This window comes from Protopterus annectens, chromosome 2.part0, assembly GCF_019279795.1.
Source record: "Protopterus annectens isolate FY-2018-M chromosome 2.part0, PAN1.0, whole genome shotgun sequence".
NCBI lineage: Eukaryota > Metazoa > Chordata > Ceratodontiformes > Protopteridae > Protopterus > Protopterus annectens.
Window position 1 is genome coordinate 96,419,543 of NC_056728.1, and position 24,472 is coordinate 96,444,014.

At 39.8% G+C, this 24,472-nt stretch overlaps 1 protein-coding gene across 1 annotated transcript in view; it reads left to right on the forward strand.

Moving 5' to 3' along the window:
* LOC122792978 (arf-GAP with GTPase, ANK repeat and PH domain-containing protein 1-like) overlaps positions 1-24,472 on the forward strand; it is a 2,685,441-nt gene that overhangs the window by 621,832 nt on the left and 2,039,137 nt on the right. The window contains exon 3 of the mRNA XM_044060583.1: positions 18,034-18,121. Within this exon, the coding sequence (XP_043916518.1) occupies positions 18,034-18,121 (88 nt within the window). The remainder of the gene's footprint in view (positions 1-18,033; positions 18,122-24,472) is intronic.

Here is a 24,472-nt window from a genome sequence, read left to right on the forward strand (position 1 = left end):
TATGGTATTTTGGTAATATATAGATAGAACTGGAGGTTATGTTAATGTGGTTGAGGTAGTTTATGGGAGAAACTGGTAGAGTTTGCTGGTAGGGGTGGTGGTGTTCAGGAAGAGAGAAGTGTTCAAAAAAGGTTAATGTGTATGGTATTGTGAGAGAAGCAAGAGTTGTAGTTAAGAGTAGTAGGTTTGTGAGTATAGATTTGTACTTTTCCTTTCTGCCATAGTGTTGTCAGGATAATCTATTTCTGCTAGTATGATTACATATTTACTAATACAGGTCTTAGTTGCTTTCTCATGGCCAGGTTTGGAGCATATGTGTAATGTGCCCTCTCAATTAACAAATGCTGTTGTGGAATGTCAGTCCAGTTGCTTACAGTAGAGAGTCAAATATCCAAACTAATTTGGACCTAGGGTAGTTTGGATAATCAAACATAACTGAACCAGATAAAAAAACTTCTAAAATCTTATTTTTTCTGCATGCAGGAATACACTTGTCAACCATTCAGCGATTTCAGTGGACAATAAAGAATATTTTTCACACACGAGCTGGCTACAAGCTCAAAAAAAAGCTGAAATGAATACGTATAATGTTCACATATTCAGACTTCATGATTTTTCCTACCTGAAAACTTTGGAAGCTGGTTCAGATAATCGACACTCTACTGTATTTGCATTTTCATAAAAGTAGTAGCCTTTTCCCTTCCATTTTCTCATGTACAGCTGAAAATCTTAGCTTTTTCCTCTGTGTATTGTATTCTAATTCTAATATTCTTGAAACTCATTAGAAGCCTCATGCTCTGGCTAGCCTTTTTTCATTTTATCTTCTGATTTTTGCAGTTTTATTAGCACATCTGAAGAGCTAGTTAAACCTTCTTTTACTTTATAGCCTTTTTTTTTTGAGTTGTGTTAGTTGAGTTGCACCTACCAAAACCCCACCTAACTCTCATCACTACCTCCCACCTCTAACTTCTTTCTATACCCCTTGACGATTCACCTTCTGTTCTCCCCTCTCTTAACCACTCATATCCAGCTTCCTTCATACCCTTCCCTTACTCTGTTCCTCTCTCCCTTTTTCCTATACCTAGATCCATTTCACCCTTTCATTTACTACCATCTTAATTTACTTCCTATTCCCTCTTCAAACCACCCTTAGTCAACTTTTCACCTGTGGTATTTTTAATTTTGTATTCTGCACTCTCGTGCCTGTAAATGTTTTTGTTTTGTATTTCTGAAATTGTCATTGATCTATATCTGTTACCATATGTCTTCTGTACTCATTGCTTGCTGTTTAATTTAATTTGTACTGTATTTGATATATTGCACAATACTTTGTGATTTAATGTGCATTTGTGTTGATTCTACTTTAATTGTACTTTAATAAGCTTTTCTCCCCAAGCTCGTGCTGAAAAAGGACTCATGCTCAATTGGACATACCTGGTTAACAAATGTCAAAATAAAATAAATAAACTGATATATTCCTTAAATGGTTCAACGCTCCAGAGAGCACCCCTGCATTACCAGGCTATAATTCTTACCACACCTTTTGGCCACCTAACCTGGACCGAAACACTAAAGGCGGAGGCATGTCCATATTCATTAAGGATATCCACACCTCCAGGCTAGTTGCTCAGCATAATGCATCAGAGATTATCCAAGTGCAACTAACTCTGGGCAAGACCACAATCCAAATTGTAACTTGCTACAGATCCCCACCATGCCCCAGGATTCCCACTCCTCATTTCTTGATACACTGGAAAATATTAGGGTACAACCCAACACCCTAATAATGGGTGATTTCAACTACCCCACCATTAACTGGGAAAACTACTCATGTTCCAACTCTTTTGCTCAACGTTTTCTGGAATTCATAAATTCCAATGCCTTGAATCAACTTATCCAGACCCCCACCAGGGGCAGCAGTATCCTGGACCTGGTCATTACCAACATGGGCGACCGATGTTCCACACCAGAGGTCAATTCCTCATTGGTCAGATCTGACCACAAGGTAATCGGCCTAGAAATCCACATCCCGCCCCCACCCCCAATTAGGGAAACCACTGTAAAAAAATTCTCCAAAGCCAACTTCACGCTTCTTAAGACAGAAGTGGCAAACTTCATGACACCCATGCAGACGGACAATAGAAGTATGACTGCTGAATCCTACACAAATGCACTTTTTAAGCACTTACACGAGTGCATGGATCATGCTGTCCCTAACAGAACCAAGATGCTATCCTCCAAAAAAAGGAAGCCAATCTGGTGGTCCCCTACCATAAACAAACTCTACAACAGAAGAAAGAAATTGTTGCAAAAAAAAAAAAAAGAGTAAAATCCCATGATTGGAGGAACTCCCTGGTCAGCCTCAGGAAGAAGCTGAGATCCCTCATAAAATCCTCCAAAGCTAGTTACGAAAACAAAATCGACACTGATTCTAAAGACAACCACAAAGCATTCTATAGCTATGTCAAGAATCTCAATGACAACACACAGATCTGCTCTGAGTTACAGCACAATGTCACAAAATATACAGAAACAACTGATATTGCCAACATCTTGGCAGATAGGTTCAGTGCTGACTTTACCCCCCACTCACCTCCTAAAGGCCCCATCTCTATACCAGAAGAATGCAAAGTTCCTGTAATCATGGCTGCACAGGTAAAAACCGCACTCTCCAAAGCCAAGAACCACAGCATCCATGGGACCTGACAACAACCTAGGCTGCGTTCTATATGAACTACAGAATGAACTGGCACCCCACCTAAGCACCATGTTCAGTCATAGCCTAACCTCAGGCTTTGTGCCCACTGAATGGCGCACAGGGATGGTTGGCCCACTCCACAAAGGGGGAGCCACCATGGACCCTGGGCACTACTGCCCCGTTAGCCTAACAAGCCTGGTCTGCAAGGCCATGGAATGTGTCGTCATGGAACTTATAAACAAGGACATTGGTAACCTCCAAACTCTGGACCCCACCCAGTTCGGGTTTGTAAAAGGCAGATCATGTCTCCTAAACCTGATAGACTTCTTTGAAGCAGTCACCAAAGCTGTAGACGAGGGTAAGGTGGTTCACACAGCTTATCTAGATCTCGCCAAGGCTTTTGACACCATCCCCCACTCTGGAATTATAGATAAACTCACTAAATTAGGTATAAATCCCTATGTCACAAGATGAGTTGCCAACTGGCTCACTGATAGAACCCACACTGTGAAAGTAGCAGACTCCAAATCCAAATTCAGACCAGTGACAAGTGGAGAACCACAGGATTCAGTCTTGGGCCCTCTCCTGTTTGTTATCTACTTTTCTGAAGTACAGGCTAACACAGAAGGCCTTTGGCTAACGACGTTCGCAGATGACTAGGAGCCATAATTGAAACTCCTAACGATGTGGACATCCTACAAAAGGGCCTCATTGAGACAGATGCCTGGTGTCAAAGCCATGGCCTCAAGCTCAATGCCAAAAAGTGCATTGTCATCCCCTTTGGTAAAAAGTCTGTATCCATGAGCTACCACATATGTGGTAGTCTACTTAACACCGAAAGTGTGATAAGAGACCTTGGGACACAGGTGGACAGTAGTCTCTCCTTTGATAATCACATTGCCACACTAGTCTTGAAATCTTTCTACGTGGCACACCTCATCACAAAAGGTTTCTCATCCAGGAAAAAAGAGGTCATTGTTCCCTCTACTCGTCACTCATTAGACCCATTATAGAGTACAGCGCCCCTTTTGGTATGTACCTCACAAGACATCTGCAACAACTGAAAAGGCTGCAGAAATACCTCACAAAGAGGATTACTGGCCTCAAACTGATGCCCTACGCAGACCATCTCAAAAAACTCCACCTTTACTCCATTGCATATTGCCTACTCAGAGGCGATCTCTACCTAACATACAAAGCTATGTCAAACCCAGTTGGACTTCCTCCACTTAAAGAAATCCCAATCCCTCCGAGCTACATGCTCTAGGGACCTAAACCTTGTCACCACAATCAACAGAACATGCTGGAAGGATAGATTCCTGTCCCAGAGACTTCCCATACTCTGGAACAAACTACCTATCTATATCAAACAAAGCTCCTTATTAGCACTCTTCAAGAAAAATCTTGATGATTGGATGGGAAATAGGAAATTCACCCCGGGGATCACCTCTGTGGCTCTGTTCAACAAGGGCTCAGGAAAATAATTTTCTTGGGTGGCGAAAGCCAGGGTACCTTTTTGGCTAGGCTTGTATAGGCCCTAGGGCCGATAGCCTAGAATCAGAGACTGAAACTTTTAATCTTTTTGCTGAAGAGCTGTAGGATTCTCCCAGTCAGTGTTTTCTCTTCTCCTTTTCTGGTTGATTTCATCTCAAGTTCTCCAGAGTGCAGTTATCTTAGATGTTCTACTTTCACAAACATTTCTAACCCTTTTAAACAGAAGTACTCTGTTTAGTGGATTTAGGGTTAAAATGACTCTTCTTTGGTCTTGAGAGAGATGTCATACCACTGCTACTGGAAGGAGACATAGCACAGTGTGCCCACTACAGGAATAATACCCTTCATTCCAAGCATGTAGAGAGCTTGGAAATGAGCAAACAACAATCTATGTTGCAAACAGCAATTTTTTCTTAATACTTTGGACATGAACAGCACCCTAGTAAAGGGCGTTACTAATTTTACCACATTTCCAGGTTTGGACAAAGAAATTATGGTTGCTACTTTACTGCATACCTTAGCCAAATAGGTCTGATCTGCCCAAGTTGCATCCTGCTGACAAGTCTGTATTTGGGTTTTATATACTGTCAATCTCTGACACATTTAAACTAACTGCTAAGGAAATTAAGGAATGCTTCCATCTAAGTTCCTCCTCTACTCGTTTAAATAAAAGCAAACAAAATTGACTGTGACATGCTGTTCAGCACTTCCTATCTTGTAAAATTTGCCCTCTTAGACCTTCTTTGCAATTCAAGGGAACACATAAGTGCCCAAAATTGTGTTTTGTTTATTTATTTGTTCATTTACCAGAGTAGTGGAATGATCCAGATGGGAGTTAAAAATATACAAAGCACATTCCGGCATCGAACAGTGTATTTAGGCTTTTTTTTAATTAACTTCAAGTGTGGTACATAGAACATACTTCCAGAGAAAATAGGAGTATTAACGTAGAGACTCAAAGAAGGACAAGTTAATGGTTGGTTCATTTATACCTAGTCTCAGTGGAACATCACACTGCCAGCAGCTTTCACACATTTTTAGATTCCAGAGCATTTCCTAAAAAAATCAAAATAAAAAACATAATCTAAACAAAAGCAAATGTTTTGTGAATAGTAAATGCTATTAAAAAGGGGGAAATGCCATTGTATTCAGCAGTCTTCTTTAAAGTGATAGATGCTGATGCATTCCCACTCTTAAATCAAAGCTGTAATATATTGTCATATTGTATGGAGTTTTTTTCACCCTGCCTCCACTGAAAATGGGCAACCCTGCCCAGTCGGACTTCCCCGGTAAACAAATGTAAAATAAATAAATAAATAAATATTGTAATGCAGAAAAAAAGTCTAGAATGACATTTTTCTCTAAATTGTAATAAACGAGTTTCTGTATGTTGAAAGCTGTACAACCTAAGATCTCAGCAGCAGGGGAGGGGTGAGCCACTAAAGTCTCCGTAGGAGGGAAGGAGTGAGCCACTAAGGTCTCCATAGCAGGGGAGGAGTGAGCCACTAAATTCTCAATAGGAGGGGAGGATTGAGCCACTAAGGACTCCGTAGCAGGGGAGGAGTGAGCCACTAAAGTCTCCGTAACAAGGGAGGAGTGAGTTACTAAGGTCTCAGTAGCAGGGGAGTTGTGAGCCACTAAGGTCTAAGTAGCAGGGGAGTTGTGAACCACTAAGGTTTCAGTAGCAGTGGAGGAGTGAGCCACCAAGGTCTCAGTAGCAGAGGAGGAGTGAACCACCAAGGTTTCATTAGCAGAAGAGGAGTGAGCCACTGAAGTCTCAGTAGCAGTGGAGGGACTGAGCCACAAAAGTCTCAGAGAAGAGTTGGGTGAATCTCCATGTTATTAAACGTTTTGGTATGACAGGATATGGAACAAGTAACTAAAGGTAGGGTGATAATGAAAATTGAACAATTCAAAGATGAATACTTTGAGACTGACTGTGGACTAACACTGAAAATGTAAAACAAACATTTTTTTTTTACAAGTGCAAAACCCTCTATGTAATCACACCACCACCAGAAAAGGGAATCTGGCTTGTAAATTTGCAGTCAGTCCTGACATTTACTGAGGTTCATAGGCATAACTCATTGGCTGAATAGGTCTTATGGCAGTGCACAACCTATGGGCATGTTAGGGTTTTTTTCTGCTTTCTCAAACTGCTCACTACAAGCACAAATGTACATATTGACAAGCAGTTTGTTGCATTTAGCATACCGCCCATTAAACTCTTAAGCACTTCAGCCATGACATTGGTTGGAGTATCGTCATTCATTTCTGAATGACATTACTATAATAAAGCCGATGACATTACTATAATAAAGCCATGTTTGCAGCTGGTGATTGTGCTGTCAACATGTTTTACCTGAGGTGGCTGCCACCTTTGCCCTGCCTAGCTTACACTTATGGACTGTCCACGCACACATTTAGTGTCAGTTTTATTTTACTAATATTCTTACTTAAACTTAAGGGAGAAAAATAGTCCCTATTAATTTTTTTTTGTGTGTATGGATACTTGCTTGATAAAGAAATAAAATAACACTGGAAATTGAGATATGCAGGTTACTCTTGCGTAGAAAGCAAACTGGACGATTGCTTAATTCTTCTTGATTTGAGATGATGGGTAGTCAGTCTTGGAAGCTATCATTTTCATCAGTGAAAAGAAAGAAAATGAGGATCTGTAGAATGCATACATTTACTTGGCAGTTCAATTCTTGAGAAGAGAAACCACTGTACATAACTGTGTGTACTGACTTAAATTGTTAAGGCTGTGCTTGTTTGTTAGTTTCAGTGTTCAGTTATGTTCTAAGAGCAAAAGACTGAGACTTAGGGCAACCACTAGTAATTGTCTGTAGTGACAAGTAAGAATTACATTTGTGCTGCAGAGCCCCTTTTTTCTTATCGTAGGTCAGTTATAGACATAAATGTATAGGAGTTAATGGCTTACATCTAAGTTGCTTAGTCCTCTTTGTTAAATAAAAAAAAATAAAACAGAAGTTTCAGTTCAGAATGTATTTACAATTCTTGTCTCAAGATTGTTCTTTTCACAAGGAAACAGCCAAGTCCCTGTAACACACATATACCCAGTTTTGGACCTTTGATTTGACACCATCAGCCATGCTAGGACCAAACCTTTCGTATCATATCTCAACACTTCTGCCTAGTGCAGAAGGCACCGTGATTGTAATTCTACACAGTACTAACACGAGCGTGATTTTCTTATCATGTGCAGATGTATCACTCACGCACTAGACAGCAAAGCCTGGAAAAGTACTGTACTGAATGGCATCTGCTTTACAGTCTTTGGAGAAAATATGACATCAGCACAGAGGTGCCAGTCTGACATGCCACATTCTCCATGAAGGAATAACACACGCAGCTGGCAACTTTAAAAATGATAAAAGCAAAAGCCTGCATTGAGAGTAAAATATTAGTTACTTGTTGATCACTCCATTTGCTAGGAGGGAAAAAATCCAGTTTCTGTAGACTCCCCCAAACACACACTTTATGGACCTATCAGCTTCAGGATGCAACTCACTAAACATACCAGCAGCCCTGACAGGGCTAAAACATGCAAGCAGTAATGCCCGACAGGGTGTGTTAATGTGTAACTAATGCCCGCCCATGGGTGTTGTGAGGCCCAATGTCACAGGCTGAGGGCCTCTGCACCCCTTGAAGGACATTAATTACACTTTAACACACACCCTGGTGGGCATTATTGTGCATAGAAATTGGGTTGTCTGTTAAATTGTTGTGTTTTACTTATTTATGTTGTTTTACTACTACATTATTTTTTAAATATATTTTTTGTCTGAAATAGTTCCTCCGCCTAATGTTTCAAAGTTGCTGTAGTATATGTATATGGTGTTGGAGGAAGCAGTTTACATCTAAAATGTATAATTTCTAAAAAAATCTAGATATTTGCTTTATTTTTTGGTCCCTTACTGCTAAAATGGTTTCTTGCCAGTCATTGGGTATTGAAGTCACTAAATAATGGCACACATTTGACTTTCAGACTTTATTTCCTTCAGAAAATTCATGTTAACACAACTCCTGTTATTTCACTTACTTTTTAATTTTTTTTAAGTATAACATTTAAAATCTGTTCCTATTTTGGAGGCTTTGTTTTCCCTTTATTTCAGGTTTTATCCACATTTCTTGAGCTAAAAGGTTGAGATGTACGTAAACCTCTTATCTGCTGCTGCCAGTGTTTCATCAATCTCACTGTCTCTCCCTCTGTCACACAGACATCCCCCCCACATACACACTGTACTTCAGAAAATGCATGCTAACACAAGTCCTGTTATTGCAGCAACTTTGTGATTTTTTAAACAGGAATATGTTTCTGTTTTGAGCCTTTGTTCCCCCTTTATTTGACGTTTTATTTAGTTATGTAAGAGGTGAGAGGTACGTAAACCACTTGACTGCTGCTGCTGCCGCCAGTGTTGGATTGCTGTCACTCTTCCCTCTCTGTCTCACTCACACACACCTTGCTTTCATGCACGCATTCACATGCACAGACAGAAACATAAACACACGCACACTTTTTCTGTTATATTTAGATTTTCACCCGCTAAACAGCAAATGTGCTTTTTAGCAAGTGTAAAATAATGGCTCGATTGCTCTCGCATTCACTCACATGGACTCACACAGACATAAACACACACACACACTTTTGTTTTTCAGCTTTCTTTTTTTAATGTATTTTACACTCCCTAAACAGAAGTGCTGCTTAGCGAGGGTAAAATAACGGTGTCTGTTTTTTTTTTCCCCAGTCTGAGCTCCACAGCAGCTTGTTATGCTGCCATGAAGTGGTGGACTCGTTTTTCAATGGGCATTACTTGTACGTTAATACCCTGCTGGAGAACAGTGATTGTCCAGTCAGGGTGCTGATGTACAGTTTGCCCATTCTCTAATGAAGCTTTAGAATTGTGAGAATGGATAAAATCTATACATTGATTTGGGTCTCAGGACTCTAGAACAGTGAAAATGGGTAAATTCTGTACTTCAACTAGGCTTTTAGAATCAGGATAGACTGATAGTTTCCATTTAATCGAATTGAAAAAGAAGAGGCCCACCATGCCCATTATCTTGACTTTTTAATGTCCTGCAATTTCTTATCCTGTTTCTGCAAGGTGAAAATGCAATGCATTTTTGCAGGGGGAGGAGTTCTCTGCACTCATTTGTGTTCCCACTACCTCTTTCTCAAAGTATATTTCTTCTAAGGCCGCACCAACCTGGAAAAAGCATGAATAAATATATTTCCCTGTTCCCCAAGTTGGATCCACTTCAGTGGTCGTATATAATATGGGGAGGGGGTTGAGCCTACACATCAGAAGTGAAACAGTGCTGGTAAAGTATAGCAATAATCTATATCTGGATGTAGTTAATGCTGGATTTACCCACTGTTGGTGTGGTTTGGTCATGAGGGCAAAGCCAACCATGAGTAAGTCCAGAATTATTATATAGTTATTGATATTAAACAATAACATTATTTAAGAAAGAAATTACTTTTCTTAAATAATGTCTTCGTATAATGGTGCCTTGGTGTTCTTCTGCATAGTTTCCAGATTCTGACCTTTGATGATGTACTGCGCATGTGTATGGGACTTGTGTTTCCCACACTTATACAGTAAATCAGTAGTTTAGAAAGCAAGCAGTAGAGAAAGAACCCTATTCTTTGCTATTCTTTTTTTTTTTTTTTAAAACTTTAACGTCTAGACAGTTTACATGTAAGAGAGAGGGGGGAAACACAAGGAAAATCAGGTATGTTTCTTTAGTTTTGCAGAACGTAACTGATTTTCCTTGTGTTTTCTCTGCTCTTGCATGTACCTTTTGACCTCGTACTCCAACAAATATGGACAAAGCATAAATTAAGGAGGGTACCAATTGTTGCTGTTACTTTTATAAACTTAGAAATCTGCGAGAATAATTGTGCATTGTCTAAATTAAAGAAAGCCTGAAACTGAAACGTGTGTCATTATTTAGTAATGTCGTTCCTCAGTGATTTGTCAGAAAATCACAAATTTTATAAGGAACAAAGTCACTAAATAATGAGCTCCTTTTCAGTTTCAGACTTTCTTTCCTTCAGACTAATGCCTGTCTACCAGATACCAATAGAAAAAAAAAGTCTGGCTAATCAGTGGTACTTTAACAACCAGACTTTTTTTTATTGGTATATGCTCAATTTACAGGGGCACGTTGGTTGGGCTGTCCAGTCAGCGTGCTTGTTTTTTGAATGTTAATGGCCAGTCATTGTATAATACTTATTCTACATTTATTGCTCCAGTAGTTGGTAGTACACAGAGGTTGTGAAACTGAATAGTGGAAAAATTAGTCAGTATTTTAAAGTAGATCTAATTAAACTGATAATGAGGACATGCCAGTGGGGTGGCTTAGAAGATGTTGGACAAACTTGCATCAATTCAAACAAGAAAGTATGGCACACTGTGTTCTTTGAGAACATTTGGCCTGTAGCTGGTAGCTTAGTGAGAGTTTGAAGGTGGTGGCTTTTTGATTATTTAGTGTTCTGAGGCTCACTGATGCCTCATAAGAGGTTTGAAAGTCATTCAGTCATTCTTCGATTGTCCACTTAATCTTGTGCAGGGTTGCAGGAGACCCAGAGTGTATCCCCTCATTTATTGTGCATAAAGAAAGAAGTGTCATCCTGCTGTGCATAAAGCATAGGAAGGCATCCTGAAGGGCAGCAAATCCACCACATGAAACACGTGTGCATGCCCCCCTTTGCACATGCGCTGGCACTTTGGGAGGATTGCCAGTTCACCTGTGGTACATCACTGAGATGTGGGTAAAAGCAAAAGTCCTGGCAAGAACACAAGCAGACATAGGGAGAGTGTGTATATTCTGACCAGGAGGCACACCCAACTGAGAAGTAGGTTGTGAGCCAAACACTTTGGGTACAACACTAACTGCCTTGCTACAAAATTATGCACTTTCTTTGTCAGGTGGCAGTCAGAATTTAATGGCTTGGAAAGATGGTAAATCCAGTCGTGGTATTGTTTTCCCTTATACCATTGTCTGAAAAAAATATTTATGTATTTATCTACATATTTGTATATGTAATATAAACACACACACATGTATGAACAGTTCTCTGTAAATAGATTTATATGCTCTCAAGGTGAATTTTTTGGCATCCGTGTCTCAAACACGTAATAATATGGTTACAGTCAGAGATCGCGTCATAATCCTTTATGCAGTTTTGTTTGTTTGTTTGTGTCTTTCGGCTTTTCCTGGTTAGGCGTCGCCACAGCGGAATTCCTGTCCGCTAATGATTGGCAGTAGATTTTTACGTGCTGGCTTGCTGGGCCTAACGCACAACCTTCAACGAAGGAACGCCCATTCACGCATGTCACCACACAGAAGGGGCTCTAACTGAGAATCGAACGGGCAATGTCTAACTGTGAGGCGACAACGATACCGCAGCACCACCACCGCAGTTTATGCAGTACATTGTAGTAAAAAGATGCTTAGCAAACTTCATGTACCTTTGACTGCAATTATAATTTGGTCTTGGTCTGCAGCACACACATCAGCCACCACAGAACAGCATCAGAAATGCTTTAATAACTTTAAAGCTGTAAGATCCTTCACTCTGCTATGCAAAAATACAACACTGTGACAGCACAAAGTATCTAACAGCTTTTAAAGCTGTCTTTTGATCAGCAGAACACCTGTTTTGCTCACTTGCTGTGTGGCAACATTGTGTGTTGCAGCTTAAGTATAGTACATTGGGTAGGTAAAGTTTTGTGAATTCAAAATAATTAAATGTGTGTATAAATATATATATGTGTGTGTGTGTGTGTGTATATATATATATATATATATATATATATATATATATGTATTAGAGATGGGGTTGCTGATCATAAGCTGTTTTATTGTATTTGTGAAATGGATTCAAGAAGTACAGCTCTTGAGCTTTTCTCTAAGGGTGAATTTTGTGGTATCCATTTTTGTGTTATCCTTCATTGCTTTGTTTTTTTAGACAGAGAGATATACTTCATTTTCTGTAAAAACATAGTATTTATGAAAAAAAGCAAGTAAAGAATATGTAAGTTTTTCTTCTTCCTTTCTTTCTAAAAGTATGAACTATCGATGAAAGGTGAAGCACCGCTCATTTTCTAGATAGCTGGGATTTCAACACTTATACCATTATTCTGCCTTATCATCATCTTTTGTTTTAATGTCATTCATATCTCTTTGTTTAATATTTGTAAATGCATTACTTATTTTTTTACGTCTTGCCTCTTTTCTAAATACATGTATGTATATATACCACCCATTTTGCGCAGATGTATACTGACCAGTTTGTGCTTATTTCCATTTGTTTAAGAAATCAATGAAAATGGATTTTCTGTCGTTCTAAAATTTGTTAATTAAAACACATCAGCTGTACTCTTTTTCACATGTCAGGCATGCAAGCATGCACACACAGTTCTGAATTTGTAGGCATTTGGATGCTTTTGCACTGATGGATACCGTATTATTTTATTTTAAAGTTATTGGCATATGTTTGGTAAAGGTAAACATTAATTTTTGGTTGCTAATTTACAAATACCTGGAAAGAATTTTTATTTATTTTATTTGACATTTGTTTAACTGGGTTGTTCCACCTGAGCTGAAAGCCCATTTTCAGTGGAGACCTGAGGAGAAAAGCTCCAGTAGAGTAAAAGCAAAAAATAAACAGTGAGAGGATGGTGACATGATATAAACAAAGATGAGATATAAGTTGTTACATAGCATGGAAAATACAATGAAAATACAAAAATTGAAACATAACTTAAAGAGATAAGTTGTATTCGGTCAAACACCAATGCTTTGTCTAAACATGTTTTAGAAACCAACGATTCACATACTTTTAAGTTTTTAGTTTTATATATTAATACACCTAGTTTGAGGGGAGGGGACCTAAGGAATTATACCGAAAGAAATGAAACTAACTGGATTATCAGACTGCAAGCACATATTCACCCTGGTCTTAATGATAAGGTCCCTTTAAGACCAGCTCTTAAAAACAGAAGGTTTCATTTTAAATAGTTTTTTAAACATTTTTTATTTTTTATAATAAATTAATTTATTGATGGATTAATTAAAGATATTATTTATATAATATCTTTAGGATGCTTAAGTGATGTCCATTTGTATGCAGTAATAATGTTTTAAATATTTTGCCTTTACTACTTGTATAGGTGTATTGTAATACTATTTGATTGTTCACTTTAAATGTATATGCTTTAATTATGATGTCATCATTAGGCTTAATTAGTAATTGAAGGTGTACTTGAAGGTATATAAGGTGTGTCTTAAACTGCTTTATACTCTTATGGTTTGAAGAAGCCACTTTGACGAAAACGCTTACCAGATATCTGCTAATAAAAGATTTGGTTTTAAAGAAGTTAACAGCATTTTGCTTCATTGGATTGGATTATTCTTATATTCCTGGTCTGAAGAGACTTGTCGTACGCTGTTTGGTGTGATTTATATGACTTTGATCTGAAGAGACTCATTGTATGCTGCTTGCCATTTTCTGCATGGTTTTGCACCTGAGCAGTTTCCTTTATTTTTTATGATCAATTTTTACATGTTTTAGTATAGAATAAGATATAAAATTGCAGTACAGATTGATATATCACATATTTTAGTGTTACACAGAGATACCCCATAGTTTAGAATTCATGTGATTTAGAGCTGTAAAAAAAGTAAAAGAAAACTACTGAATTGTATTAGAAGTAAAGTGTCTGTGTCTGTGTCTTGGGTCCTGGCAGGGGCATATCTATGAGTTAGGAAGTTTTTAGCTGTTTTGTGAATCAACTTTTGGGTGTGATGTTTCTTACATTAAAAGAGAGTTTGTTCCAGGCTTTAGAAACAGAGTATCTGTATAAAAGTTTGCCAGTGGTTTTATTGCGTTTGCAAATGTCTAGGAGATGTTGGTCAGAGCTTCAGTGTGAATGATTTGCGATGTAGTAGGACACCAGAGAAGAGTATGAGGAGCAGGCAGTGGGTTTGTTGAGTAGTGTGTGTGTTATGTGTAGCTGTGATATTAATAGTTGTTGGGGGAATTCTAGCCACTGTAGTTTCTTCAGTGTAAGGCAGTGGTGAGAGGTGTAAGGTTAATTTGTGGCAAGTCTTGCAATTTTGTTGTAGGTTTGCTCGAGTTTAGCAATTAATGCGGATTCTAAGTTTGTTAGGATTAGAGAGGCATAGAGGAGGTTGGGTCGTAGGAATGCCTGAGCCAGAGAAAGTTTAGATTCTGAAGTAAGGAATTTTTTGTTCCAATAAAGTAATCCCAATGTTTGGCGAGTTTTTTTGATACACTGTTGAACATGAAGGTCAAATTTTAATTGATCGTCAATAATGGTACCAAGGAGCTTTGTGTGGGATTCTACTTTAATGATTGTGCTATTAAGAGATAAAATCGTAAAGGTGGATTTGTGATGAGAGAGAGATTGGAAGGAAGAGAAGTTTGGTTTTATTTGGATTTAAGATGAGCTGATTTTTTGTTCACCATCTTTCAATAGAAAGGAATGAGTTTTGGGTACGTGTGTGAAGTTGAGAGATTTTGTCAGAGCAGGAGATGAGTGGAGTCAACTTCATATTGAACAAGAGAGGAGTGGATACAGGATGGGGGTAGGTTGTTAGTGAAAATGTTGAATACTAAGAGTCCAAGAATGGAGCCCTGGGGGACTCCTGTTTGGATGGGTAGAAGGAGAGAGCAGGAGGTGTGCCATCTTGACAGACTGCAACCTGTTGGTAAAGTAGCTAGGGAACCATTCAAGAGTATAAGAAGAGAGGCTGAGACCAGATAGTTTTATAAGAAGAGAGTGTGATACTGTGTCAAAGGCTTTAGAGAGCTCTAAGAACAGACAAGACAAGTTGGTTGTTGTCTAAAGCTTTAGAAACAGTATGAATACAAGATGTAAGGGCAGTAGCAGTGTTGTGGTTTGGTTGAAAGCTGTGCTGGGCAGTTGTCAAAAGGTTTTCTTGGATTAGAAAGTTGAGAAGCTGTGTGTATACATTTTTCGATCTTTCTTGAAGGTGGAGAAAGAATAGCAATGTGTCTGTAATTGGAAGTGTATGTGGAGTTTCCTCCTTTGTGTAGCGGTATAGTATAGAAAGATTTCCAGGTGTCAGGGACTATAGATTCTTGGATTTGCTTATTAATATACAAATTGCATTAGCTATTGAGTTTGTGGCAAGCTTTAGAAAGAGGGAGAGAATATCTAGAAAGCTGTTGTTGAATTTTAGTACTGGATCATTGAGGAGGAAGGTGAAGGAGGCAGGACCAGTTGATGGATGAAAGTCTGTAATGTAACAGTATTAAAACTGGAGAGTTTGTGGCAGTCTTTGTATAGGTGAGACCTATACAGTGGGAGAGAGTATCTTTGGATGTGAGTGGGCAGACAGTCACTTATGGTATTGGGTAGATAACAGGGGTTGTGATAGAGATTAGGATCAGTTGTGAGGATCGAATCAAGGATACAGCCAGTATTAAGAGTTTTTATTCATATATGTAGGGGTTGTGATAAGTTGATTAAAGCTGTGAAGGTTTATGCTGAGATTAGGTGAGTCTGTACTAAGTATTTTCCAGTCTGTATTAACATTGCAGAGGATGACTGTTTCATAGGGGATGTTGTGTGAAATCCAGCATAGTATGTGTTCAAGGATGGGGATGTTTTTACCTGGTAGGATATAAATGGAAGCAATAGCAAATTTTTTATGGGAGTTTAAATGACAGCTTAGAATTAACAGTTCTGCAGGGTGGAAGTTTGGGAGAGGATTAGATAAAGGGGAAGGATTAGATAAAGGGGAGAGATTAATTTGTTCAGAATAGAGAATAGCAATGCCTCCCCCTTTTTTTTGAATTCTATACAGCCGGCAGATGTTATATCTGGGAGGTAGCATGTGTGGGTATGCCTTCTCTGAAGGTTGGAAGCCGGGCAGGCAACTCGACACCATAAAAATCACTGCCAATCATAAGCGGACCGGAGATCTGCTGAGGCGACCCCTAACCAGGAAAAGCTGAAAGATCAGATCAGAATCAGTATGTTCATTCAAAGGATGATTATGTTTTTTGGGGGTTGAAGATGACAGGAGGGGAGGATGAGGTAATGAGTTAGGAGGGATGGATAAGGGTGGAGAGTTTTTGAGACTGGGCAGAGAGGTGGTAGGACCAGGGTTAGGATGAATGTCTCCAGCAAGCAATAGAGTTTTTGCAAGTAGAGTATGCTGAGGAGAGTAGGGGTAATAGTTGTAGAATTTTAGCTTATGTGTAGGGGAGAGAGAGAGATGAGAGACAGTATTCTGATTTTGAGGAGAAGTGTGTAAGAGAAGCTGTATTAAGAGGGAGAGATTCAATATGTCTGGATAGTGACATTGTTAAGGGTATGGGTAAGTGTTGAGTGATGATTTTAAGTATGATATTTTATTGTGATATGAATTCAGGAAGAATAGTAGGAGAATTAGAGGGGTAGTTAGGCAAATGAGAAGCATGTTATAGAATGATGTAACTATGGGAGTGGAGGAGCTATAAACAGAGGACTGATGGTAAGGTGAGAATGAGAATTAGTAGTGGAGTTATTTAAGGTGCACAGAGATGTAAGAGTAGGATTTTAGAGTGCTAAGTGTAGCGGAAGTTAGTTGCAGATATGAGTGTTGGTGTGTAAGGAGAAAAGGGTGAAGTGGGAGGTAAAGTCTGTTGGCGGAGTGGTATAGAAAGCTCAGCAGATTAGGGTGTGGTTAGTTCGTAGTGTGTAAATTTTTTTTTTTTTGTGGGAGGAGTGGAAGCTGATTAGTTGATAGGTAAAGGAGGAGTTAAGAGATATAAGTTTAGGTGTACTAGGTTTGGGTGGGAAATAAGGGTAGGGGTAGGTAAGTGGATAGAGCCCAAGCGTTGCAAGGGTGAATGGAGCAGGGCTTAACCAAATCACAGTTAACTGCCAAAAACTATCTTAGAAACTATAAGTGAAGTCTGTGAAGCAAAATTTTATTAGCAAGAAGTTATACTTCTGCAAGTTAAAGTTATCAAATGGTGTAAAGTACATGATCAAAGGAAGAAAAAACAAGATGAAATGTAGTACAGAAAAAAAGTGTACAATTAAGCACATAGTAAACACCAGAAAGGAGAATGAGGAAAAAAGTAAGAGATTAAGGGGCGGAAAGTACAAATAAGTAGAGGCAGGAGCAAAACAGTAGGGGCATGACATGAGAGCTGGGAAGGGGTCAGTGGTGTGCAGATAGCCTAACAGTATCTGAATGATTGCAGGAGAGTGTTTCATTGATAGACATACATTGACTGCTGCAGTTTAGCAGAATCGTAGTGGCTTTTTATGCAGGAGGTTAAAGGTGCCAAGCTGGAAGGAAGTGAACTGGAGTTCTTGTCTGTTTTGTTATTTTTCTTGACCAGGACTTACAACCTTCATCAAAACTATTTTCCAAAAATGCAGTGAATTAGAGCAGAAACAGCTCAAACACACCACTGGAATGAGCAAGCGCAAGCAAGTTAATCCAAAGGGCAAAAGAATTTATAATAAAGCTTTATAAATATCATTTTGCTGAATAATCGGTTTACCATAAATTGTATCTGTAGTATTTTTTTGTGTTATTATGGTGAGTACAGTATCTGTAACTGAAAATATGTAAATATGCTTTTAGAACCTAATAATGTATGGTGCAAGCAGGTTATTAATAAATATCTCCATTCTGACTTGGATATGACCTTTACTTGGATCTATCATTGTTTAGAAGTTGGAAGTACATGAACGTATATGTAATTATTATTGTAGACATAAGTAATATTATCTTGGAATCTCCTTTTTTTTCAGGGTATTGTGGGAAATTTAGCTAGTGGGAAATCGGCTCTAGTTCACAGATACCTGACTGGGACGTATGTCCAGGAGGAATCCCCTGAAGGTATGTAATGCTGGTTTCATAATAAGACTGTTTATCTTATAGTAAACTGATTTAACTTGATGGAGTATAACCTTCTTAATTCAGGAGCAGATATGTACTGTGTACCTTTTTTGTACATGGGCCTTGATGGCATTGAGCTGCTGTTTTCCTTCAAGAGATCTGTATAGACTATTTTATGCAATGTCATTAAGCAGCATGTCTTGTTTGTGTGCAGGTAGTGCAGAGGTTTGGCCTTGGCTGGTACACTTTGGTCATGAGGACAAGGACAGTTGTTCATCCTCTACAGGACTGATGGAGTGCTGTGGCTGATGGATGAAAAACACACACTGATGAGCTTTTACACGGCTGCACCTCACTCTCAACTGCAGAGTGTTGCACCTAATGCTTAGCAGGCTGACAACCTCAGGGCCCCTTACATTTTTAGAGGGGCTCCAGCAGTGGGCTCATAACCAAGCCTCTTTTCCCAAGTATTGGCTAGTGATTGGCTGCTTACTTTGTCTCTCTGGCTGATGTCTGTTATTCCCAGGCCAGCTACGTGAACCCGAGTCACTAGGACTGCCATCTGCATTCCATCTGTCTGTACCATGGATCCAGCTTTCAGACTCTTTTAACAGTGACCCAGAAATCTGAAAATGTGCATGCAGATGAAATGCTCCAATATTTCATGTACCATACATGACAGCAGAGCTTTTCTGATCTTTTTCATGGCTGTGGATTTTCTCTGCATGTTTGCATCACTGAAAATAAATTATTTAAGCTGGAAACAGATTTCCTTTTATATCTGTAAAAGAATTTTGTACATGTCAGGATCTGTTTTCTCTCATTATTTATCCAGAATTAAGGACTGCTCTCATGTACTTGAATGGACTGCTGTCACGTTAGGGAAGATTGCTACAGTCCTGATTGTGATGAATCTGTACATCAGAAGAGAATAACATGATTAGGAACACCACTTTCCCAAATTGCAGTAGGAATATGTCCATTGTATTGTTCATTTTTAAAATAGTAATAACTTCTTGGGACTTTACTATAGAAGGCCCATTCTTCAGGCTAACTTACAGGGGTTTGCACCATTCCCATCCTGGGCAGACAGATGCCATTCTAATTTTGTAAGTGGACCATCTGCTCATGCCATGCTTAGTTCTTTCTTGCCCCAACATGAGGGTAGATTCATGTGTATTGAGCTTGCATTACTCACTCCTTTGGCTTGGCCTTGTTTCTTTAGTTTTCAGTTAAGTACCCTGTTGGAGAACCGTTTCTTCTGTCTTTGATTTTATAATGCATGTTTTGCCTATTGTGGCTTTATAGATTTCTGGTAAATGTCAGAAGTTAAAATTTCTAGATACATTTCTTGTAGGAAGCAGATCAACAAAAAGGCTTTTACACCACATGTTTTATTTTTGTTTGGGGATCTTAGCACCATGTGATTGACTACTCTCACTCTGTGTGCTTTAACCAGAAAACCATTAAACTGAGAGCAGAGACTCTCCAAAACTGTTTGAACCAAAAATGCTGCACACTGTGACCAAACCTGCTGTGGCATTTGCCACTACAGACTGGACCAATACCTTTGGTATTACCCTGCAGGAAGTTGCTAAATGCTCGGATGATGGCACATCCTCCTGAATCCTCTGACCATCATTTATTTATTTGACATTTGTTGACTGGGAAATTCCGACTGGGTACTGAACACATTTTCAGTGGAGGTCTGGGGACAAAAGCTCCATAAAGTAAACCATTTGACAAAATGAAAGTACAGAGATAATTACATTTACATGTGGGAGTGTAGCTTACAATAAGTTACAAGGTAGCCCTGTTAACATACAGGCAGTTGGTATACATTTAAAACACTAATCTTTGCAATCAAGAAATACAGGGATAAAAGTTAATACAGTTAGTTTATTTATTACAGTCCTTTTCAGTAGGCTGTTGGTATGCTTTGTTATGAAAGTTTATATAGTTTGAAAGACATCTGCAATGATTTTCAGGTAGACTGCAGGTATACCTTTGAACAAAGAGGTTAAAAAGAAAATGTTAGCAAATGTACATCAATAAGACTATTAGCTAATTTGCAAAGAGAAATGAGGGAGTTTAATATTTGTGGTCAGGATTCAGTAAATCTGGCTGCTACGTCTTTTGAGGGCGGAGAGGGAGGAAAGCATGGTAAGGTAAAGTAGAGTAAAAAGGGGGGATGGGAGAAAGTATAGAAGAGTAAATTGAGTAGAAGGTAGCAAGGGGTTGCTAGGTCGTTCTAGAGCAGGGGCAGATGCGTGCATCTCAGAGGTGTTTTTTATAGCGAGTTTAAAATTCTTGTGGTTTGTTGTTGCTCTGATGCTAGTTGGTAAGGCATTCCTGAGTTTTGCTACTATCTGTCAAATGCATTAGTAAGAAATGTTATGTGCTAGACTAGCTTGTACTTGAATGACTGCTGGCCTTGACCTTGGAAGAAGTGGGAAGTTCATAGTCTATTAACAGATGTGCTGTAATTCCTTTGAGGTACATAAATGTTAGTGTCTTTTATTTTATTTTTGTCTTTGTTCTTCTTACTTCCTGGGTGCATATATTTAGTTGCAAATGTATGTTGGTTTAAAATTGGAATAACTAAGTAGATGCCTGTTTAATAGAAACCAGTTTCATAAAACCAATAGAATTAACCATTACATCAAAAAGCGCCCTTGTCATAGCAAGGTGCATAAAATAATTTCAAGGATTTTTTTGAAACTAAGATACTTAAAGTAATGGTTGCCCACTTAAAATTGCTTTGGTCAAAATAATTACTTTGTACAAATCTAATTTCTGGGCTTTACCCTTGATGAGGAGCACAGCTTCCGATGAACATACAGGAGGTTTTCATGCTGATGCCTCATTCTGATGCACAAGTTAAAATGTTTTGAAACATTTATTTAACTTACCTTTTTCTTCACGAGATACACTGACTTAAACCACAATACACTTTCCTTCCAGTCATTCATACTTTAAAAGTCATGATTATTTTATCTAATGCTCAAAATTGTTTTCTCCTATCCAGATGGCTGTTTATCTTTCTGATTGATAAAGTCATGTTATATGTAAGGTTGAGGTGCAACTTCACATATGCAAGGGATACATCCATTAAAGTCTATAGGCACATCACCATGTTAATCCTTACCTGACATCACTGGGTATTTTGTACATTTATCTGGGCCATGGTTTAAGAAAACATTTAGAAAGCTTTTTATTAAAGAATGGCACAAATATTTAGGAGTGTCTTTCAAAATACTTCAGTAAATTCATTCCATCATAGTACTCTTTGATCTTCTATTTCTTCTTTCAGCTGCTCCCATTAGGGGTCGCCACAGCAGATCACCTGTTTCCATGTCTTCCTGTCCTCTGCATCTTGCTGTGTCACACCAACCACCTGCATGTCCTCTCTCACCACATCCATAAACCTTATCTTAGGCCTCCCTCTTTTCCTGTTACCTGGCAGCTTCATCCATAGCATCTTTTCCCCAATATACTCTGCATCCCTCCTCAGCACATGTCCAAACCAACGTAATCTTGCCTCTCTGGCTTTGTCTCCAAACCTTCCAACCTGGGCTGACCCTCTAATATACTTACTCCTAATCCTGTCCATCCTCGTCACACCCAGTGCAAATCTTAACATCTTCACCTCTGCCACGTCAAGCTCTCACTCCTGCCTTTTTGTCAATGCCACTGTCTCCAACCCATATAACATAGCTGGTCTCACTGCCCTCTTGTAGACCTTCACTTTCACTCTTACTGGTACTCGTCTGTCACAAATCACTCCTGACACACTTCTCCACCCACTCCATCCTGCCTGTACTCTCTTTTTCACCTCTCTTCCACACTCACCATTACTCCGAACTGTTGATCCCAAGTACGTAAACTCATCCACCTTCGCCACCTCTACTCCCTGCATCCTCACCATTCCCCTATCCTCCCTCTCATTCACACACATATATTCTGTATTAGTCCTGCTGACCTTCATTCCTCTTCTCTCTAGAGCATATCTCCACCTCACCAGGGTCTCCTCCACCTGATGTTCATCGTGCATACAGCTGCAGTAATCACAGATGGGTTTTCTGCCGTCAGGCGGGTCCTCGGTCGGCCGAATTCCAAAGTCTAGGTCCGGCGTCGGTTGTCGTCGCTTTCTTTCCTGACGTCAGTGCGACAGGGGTATATAAGACACAGCCGACGCCATATTCTTCAGTCTTTTTTGCCGCGCGGTGCCCGAAGCAGAAGCAGTTTGCAAGTGCCGGTCGGCCAGCTCCTGAAATTACGAATAATTGGAAACTGAAGTCTTCTTTAAAGCTAAGTACCCCGTTGGGGAAACTTTTCTTGCCTCAGACCGATGTCAGACAAAGTTAACAATTGTATTTCTTGTGGGAAGCAAATACCGCATAAGGATTTCCATTCCCTCTGCATACCTTGTTTAGGCCCAGACCACGACGTCTCGGCCTGTCGCTTTTGCGCTACTTTCAATAAACGCACTATTAAGCGTCGGGCGGAGTTCGCCCAGCACTTTTTTGGTAAAACCTTTGATTATAAAATGTTGTCGGATACTCTGACTACCGTTTTGTCCAAAAAACGCAAGGACAAAGACCGACACGCGAGGCTCGCGGTCTCCACCGACACCACGCCAAAACCGGCTACACGTGGTCTGGTTCTCAGCGAGGCGCCTACGCAGCTCCTGACTACCGACGACACTTCTTTGGCGGTGTCCTCTGTAACCGAGACCGCAGGTTCCTCGGCCCATACCCAGACTACAACCACCGAAGCCACTGTGAGTGTTGAGCCTCCTAATGTGGATAGGTCCACTTCCACCCATGGTGTTTTTAGACCCTCATCTTCCTTCTCCATTAAGGCCTTTACTAAGTCCAAATCAGCCATGCATCCCAAGAGGCCTGTTGCACAGGGCCCATCTCCAGGCCCCATGCCTAAAAAGCAGATGCTAAAAATGGCTGAGGATTTAATTACTCTTATCAGGGGTTCCCAACCCCCTCCAGACAAGAGACCCCGAGTGGAGGAAGCTTCTCCCTCTTCTGACCAGGATTCCATTCTTTCAGAACATTCTGATGAAGAGGAACACTCGTACTCCCCTTTTGAAGATTCGGATGCTGAGCAGTCCATTCCTTCTGTATCTCCCCCAGAGGATTTCTCTTTTGGGGAAACCTTGCACACCTTGAGGGAACACTTCCATTGGGAAGGCCAAGACTTTTCTGATTCCAAGAAAAGACTTAGGGAATTTCTTTTGTTACCTCAGCACAGACCTCTGGCGATACCTCCTGTCTTGGACATACTTGATGTTTACTCGGAGGCTTGCCTAAATCTGGATTCCCTGCCTCCTGCCCCAGTCAAGCCTGATAGGTACTACAGAGTTCCTACCTCTCACCAATTTCTTTACAAAAGCCATAATGCTGACCCTGAAACCATTTCTCAAGGCCCCAAGGGAATGAAGGCCTCTACTGCTAAGAATCCACTACCTTCCGAAAGAGAGTCTAGATCCTTAGAAAGGTGGGGAAAAAGGTATATACCTCGGCCACCCTAGCCATGAGGGCCTTAAATTGTCAGTTCCATATGCTTAAATATCAGCAGCTTCTGTTATCACAATTAAGAAATAAAATGTCTCAACCTGAACAACCAGATTTGAAGGAGTTGCAGGATATGATGCATAGTGCAGAACAAGTGGGTAAACACATCTTACAATGTGGCTATGATGCCCTAGAGGCCTCAAGTAGAGCTGCTGTGACAGGATCAGTCATTTGTAGACATGCCTGGCTTAGAGAACAAACCTTGCCTGACCATGTTAAAGCTAAGCTACTAGATGCTCCTTTACAAAAGGATGTACTATTTGGTACTAATGCTGAGGAGATACTACAGAAAATGGAAGAAAAAGCTAAATCTATGCAAACTGTCAAAGCTTTTCTACAGGTTCAACCACCACGTTTTAGCAGAAATTGGCCTGCAAAGAACTGGTCCTTTCCAGCCACGGACAAGCCACAAAGAGGTAGATACAGGCACACAAGGGGCAGAGGACAACCTCAAGGATCATATAGAGGCAGACAATGGCAAACTCCAGCAACAAGAGGTGGCGAAGACAGTGCACAGCAATACAGGAAACAAACCCAATGACTTCCCCCTTTCCATGCCAAGCAAGTCTCAGCTGGCAGCACCCTTGGGAGGAAAGCTGGCATTATTTACAAGAAATTGGCATATTATCACAACAGACAAATGGATCCTGGACATTATAAACAGAGGCTACAGATTTCACTTTCACACTCTTCCAAAAATGAGAGGCATGCCGAACCTGCCACACAATCAAAGGGCAGAGGCTCAAATACAAATTTCAAA